Genomic DNA, 6,000 nt, shown 5'->3' with positions numbered 1-6,000 from the left:
ATTAATTTTTTGTATAAAGTTTGCATTTTTTAAATTATGAGCTAAATATGTATTTTTTTATTATTAGCTATGTTTCTTTAAGATATCTTATTGGTTTTCATATAGAGAAATGCAAGTTTAACTTGTTCAAGGCTTTGTGTCAAATGTTTATTTTGACTTTCATATGATTAAGTTCAGTAATATTCAACATTAAATGCATCATACTTTGTTACTTTAGGTATTACTTGTAACGACATGAACATGGAGGTAACACTTTACAACAAGGTTAGACTTGTATTAATATTTTTAAAATAAAACAAAAAGTTGTATAGGCTAGTTATACATCACTGAACTAACAATATTGTGTTCGTCTCCATTAGCTTTAAACATGGACAATAGGACAGGTTTTAAAATATTGCTAATTGTACTACAAAGTGACTTTAAATATTTAAATATTGTAGATATCCGTGTGTAAATAGCTCATATCTAATGAAGGAGAACCCCAGTGTGAACAGCTGGCTCTGCAGCTGGATAGACCATCTCTAAGTGTTAGTGGTTAAGAGAAGCTGAACATTGAGGGTTTGTTTGGCTCTCCGTGTGAAATGTTCAGTTAAACATTACCCGGAAACTACCGTGCCCTGAGGCTCTGAGAGCGACAGAAGGAAGGCAGTGCTTACTCGACCTCGTCAGACTGCGCTCCTCATCGCTCCAGCTCCAGATCCAGGCAGGGTTTATGTGGAAGGAAGGGAACTTTCATCTGACCGTGACGGACAGCGACCGGAGACGGACACATAACGGTCAGACATCGACTCTCTTTATACTCGCTTATTCTCTCACTAGTCAGCAGCATGCATTATTATTTACATATGAATGCGCGAATTTAAAGTTTGTATGAAAGCTGGTTTTAGAATAATCACAGAGCCTAATGTACTTTTAAAGACGTCTGAATTAAAGTGTGTGTTATCAGATGTAAAGAAGGCATTTATGTCGATGTTTGTGGAACACATCCTGTTGAAGAGGCGCTGTGCTTTCCGAGTATTGCTGATCTCCTCAAGATATATCCAAGTATATAACAACTTTATATCATTGTCACATTTTAGATTTCAATTCTTACTGCTCAGATCAGATTCTGAACTAATTGTTTAAATGTTATAAAATTGCAAATGTAATGAAATGACAGTTGACATCTATCAAGGAAAAGCATAAAACATAAATATTGAATTTCAGTGTTCATTTGTAACTCTAGCCTTTATTTGTATAGTTTAATCTCCACCCATGACAATTCTGCTGTCATTTATGTTGTTTTAAAACTGTGACTTCATCCTGTTGAACATTTATATCGTATATAAGCCTAAATATTTGTGTGTACAGTGGAAGTCAATGGGCTCCAATGTAGTTTGATTCCTAATCTTTTTCAGAATATCTGAAATATACATTTTGTGTTATGCAAAAGAAAGAAATGCAGACAGAATTGACATTTTAAACCCTTTAAACGTTACACTAAAATCTTTAAAGGTAATAATGAAATATGTAAAATGCTAAGTTAATTTAATTTGAACTGCATTTTAAATAAATTGCTATAAAGAGGCCATGAAAGTCCACAGCCCTTTATTAAACTACTGTAGATGATGTAAAAACTGATCAACATGAGGAGAATCTTCTCTGCTGAAACACATTCTGTAATATAAAGCCAATCGTTAATCTAACGACTGTGCATTTGCAACTTTATTATGTTCTTAATTCATAATTGTCCATGGTGGCAACATTGTGGATCAATAATTGTGTGTTGGTTATTGTATTTGTTTATTTATTAATGGTTATTTTATGGCCAGGCATTTAGTAGTTTAACCTCATTTATGTCCTCATCTGGCCAAGCTAATTACAGGCAACATCTTAAAAAGCACTGTAATGTACTGTAATATTAAAAATGTATGTATTTTAATTAAATACAATATTGCCATCCATCTGAACTCAGTTGTAATAAAACAAACTTAATTAATGTGACACATATTTGTCAGTCAGTCAAACAATGAAACACATTATGTAGTACTAAACTAATTGGTTTAAATACACAATAACCAGGTTTATATATTTACCATCACTAGATCAAAATTATTATATATACATTATATATAGATTGTTAGCTATAAATATAGCAGTTAGCCATATTTTAACAATATTCACACTTTTTAGCTGCTTATTGTTTCATAATTAACAGATTTATGCTGATTCTAAGGAATCTGAATGAATGCATTTTGAAAATATTGTTATTTAAATAAAACCATTACTTAAAATTAAATATTTGCAATGGATGCAAATACTTAATAATAACAACCTATGGTATATATATACATACATACATACATTTTATTTTAGTGTGTGAATGAATAATGCAGACTCTAAATAGCAATGACAATCACAATGAAATAGAACAATGTATAATGAAATAGAATAATATATTTCATGCATCTCTTGATTTAAGTTCAATATTCTTTATTTTTAGGTCACAGTCAAACTGTCCTGGACCGAAACATTGTTCACTGTGCAAATTAACCAATAATGTTCAATTAAGTTGAGAAGTTGCAAATAGAAAATTACATTACAATTCTATGATTCCATATTCAGCTGCACTATCAAATTATATTTTAATCAACTGTTATTTTTAAAACACATACAGTATTAATGAAATGTGCAAATATAACTGAAAAAATCAGTATTTTCCTTTAGTTACAGTAGCATAAATCCGTCAGGCTTTTAAACATTGGTGTAACCGTCACGGTTGATCTGTGTTAGTGTTGGACTTTGAGTTTCCAGTTTAGTTTTCTGCACTTCATCTGTTGCCATGGTTTTGTTTTCATTAAAGAACTGCTTGCGAATAGATCTAGCCTTTTATTCCCGTCTTTAATTCAACCCCTCACTCACAGTAAACGAGTGTCTTGTCACTCAGATGTGGAAGCTTGTTTCTGCCATTAAATAATAATAATTAAAAAAAAATAATAAAAAAGGTAAGTTTGACTTATCTCACAATTTAAATCTCCCTATTGAAAAATAAATAAATATCTCTCTAAAAATAACTCCCATTAAAACATATAACAGGTCATTGTTGTTTCTCTAGAAACTGTAGTTACTGTCAAATCAAAATTGTGAGCATTTGTAGAGTTCCTGCTATGGAAGTTTTGTGTTTTTGTATTACATTTTAGTTTGTTTGTTTTCTCTTTGTCTTTAACGTCAACCTGTCAAATAGATTACAGATGAAAATGAGCCATTTTCACTTTTTACATTGTCATGTTGTAGTAATGTGTATTGCCCCTGATTAAATAAACAATAATAAAAAATTAACAATTTCAAAAAGTCAGAATTATAAAGTTCAGACATTTTCTTGCAATTTCGAGTTTAAATCTAGTAATTGTAATTGCAACATATACAATTGTAATTGATAGTTAGAAAGTAAAAATTGAGAGATAAAAAGTCACAATTACCCTTTAAAAAATTATATATTCCATGGCATACGCTTTTGTCCTCTAGTTCACTTTAAATATTCTTTCATAATGGAGACTGTCCATTTGTCCATTGTGCAAATGAGACAAATGCAATCATGACGACTCTCAGTGAAAAAATAATCCGATTCCCAGAGCTCATAACTTCTCTACTTTATGTTTCTTTGATGTGACAATAACAAGCTGTCTCCTCTATAATGCTTACTCACACACACACTCACACACACACACACACTCACTCACTCACTCACTCACTCACTCACTCACTCACACACACACACTCACTCATACACTCACACACACACTCACTCACTCACTCACTCACTCACTCACACACACACACACACACACACACACACAGACTCACTCACTCACACACTCACACACTCACTCACTCACACACACACTCACTCACACACTCACTCACTCACTCACACACTCACTCACTCACTCACACTCTCTCACTCACACACTCACTCACTCTCACACTCACTCACACTCTCTCACTCTCTCTCTCACTCACTCACTCACTCACTCACTCACACTCTCACTCACTCACTCACACACTCTTACTCACTCACTCACTCACTCACTCTCACTCACTCACACACTCTCACTCACTCACCACTCACACACTCACTCACTCACTCACTCACTCACTCACTCACACTCTCTCACTCACACACTCACTCATTCTCACACTCACTCACACTCTCTCACTCACACACTCACTCACTCACACACTCACTCACTCACTCACTCACTCACACACTCACTCACTCACACACTCACTCACTCACACTCACTCACTCACTCACTCACTCACTCACTCACTCACTCACTCTCACACTCACTCACACACTCACTCACACACTCACTCACTCACTCACACACTCATACACTCACTCACTCACTCTCACACTCTCTCACTCTCTCACTCACTCACTCACTCACTCACTCACACACTCACACACTCACTCACACTCTCTCACTCACACACTCACTCACTCACACTCACTCACTCACTCAATCACTCTCACTCACTCACTCACACACACTCACTCACACTCTCTCACTCACACACTCACTCACTCACTCTTGTAATGATAGCTGGTTTTATGGAGTAGTGGCAACCCTGCCTAGTATATGTATGCGCATGTGCAGCAGGTGGGGAGTGGAGATTGGCATGGTGTGTGTGTGTCGGCACACCATTGTGAAAGAGCCTATTAAAGATTAAACTTACTCTTCAATTGATCTGGAGTCTGGGTAATTGATAAAGGAACATCCCGACTAAAACATGGTGTCAGAAGTGATTTCAGAAGTGAAAGTTTGTGGATTACATATACACGTGTGACGAGAAAACAGAGGAGATGGAAGGATTACAGCCGCCTCCGAAGCTTCAATTGTCCGGTAATGTTGCTGAAAATTGGAGACGATTTAAGCAACGATTTCTTCTCTATCTATCTGCAATTGATGGAGATCGTAAGTCCGAGAAAATGAAAGCATCATTATTTCTTCATGTGGTTGGTGATGAAGCTTTGGAAGTATATAATAATTTCACTTTTGAAGAAGGAGAGAGTTTGAAGTTGCAGCCGATAATGGATCAATTTGAAGCGTTTTGCATACCCAAGAGAAATGTTACTTATGAAAGGCATCGATTTTTCACGTGCATGCAGAAAAGCGGAGAAACAATTGATCAGTATGTTACGGAGCTCAAACATAGGAGTAAAACTTGTGAGTTTGGAGAGTTAACAGATTCGTTGATCAAAGATAGAATTGTTTGTGGAATACCTGACAATGGATTGAGGGAAAGGTTACTTCGAGAACAGAATTTGGACTTGGAGAAAGCGCTTTCACTTTGTAGAGCGGCAGAGACTGTAAAGACGCAAGCGAAAGAATTGTTAAATGAGACCTGTGCTGTGGATGTTGTAAAGAAGTATCAGAAACCCAGTGTAAGTGCAAAACAAGCGACGCAACAGGAACGAAACATGATGGTAATTGATAAATCTCAAAGAATGTGCGATCGTTGTGGGATGCAACATCCATTGAGACAATGTCCAGCTTATGGAAAAAATTGCAACAGTTGTGGTAAAATGAATCACTATGCACGTTGTTGTAAAAGTAAACGAACATCAAGTCAAGTAAATGCTGTTACTGAGTGTGAATTGGAAGAATTCTATGTGGATGTAGTAGCAGAAGATGGAGGTGAACAGAAAGAGTGGACTGTACAACTGCAAATAAACAATAGTTTAGTAGCGTTTAAGCTTGACATTGGAGCTCAAGTTAATATCATTTCTGAAACTGAATTTAACAAACTAAAGCCTCGACCAAAGTTGCATGCTGCTAAATTGAAAGTAACTGGATACTCTGGAGCGGATATACCAGTGAAAGGAAAATGTGTTGCAAAAATGCGATATAAGGATAAAGTTCACAGTCTGTCATTTGTAGTGGTGCCGAAGGATTTTCAAGCTATTTTGGGCTTGTCTGCTTGTGAGAGGCTGCATCTGGTGAAGAGAGTTCTGGT

The 6,000-nt window shown here is 35.7% G+C and overlaps 1 protein-coding gene across 1 annotated transcript in view; it reads left to right on the top strand.

The window, feature by feature from the left end:
- Positions 1 to 625: 625 nt before the first annotated feature.
- Positions 626 to 6,000, top strand: part of cysltr1 (cysteinyl leukotriene receptor 1) — a 47,039-nt gene continuing 41,664 nt past the window's right edge. Inside the window, exon 1 of the mRNA XM_084132966.1 lies at positions 626 to 776. Within this exon, the coding sequence (XP_083989092.1) occupies positions 713 to 776 (64 nt within the window). The 5' untranslated portion in view covers positions 626 to 712. The remainder of the gene's footprint in view (positions 777 to 6,000) is intronic.

Source organism: Abramis brama (genome assembly GCF_963993115.1).
Source record: "Abramis brama genome assembly, chromosome: 13".
Classification (NCBI taxonomy): Eukaryota; Metazoa; Chordata; class Actinopteri; order Cypriniformes; family Leuciscidae; genus Abramis; species Abramis brama.
The sequence above is the reverse complement of the archived record's forward strand: the minus strand, read 5'-3'. Positions and strand labels throughout refer to the sequence as shown.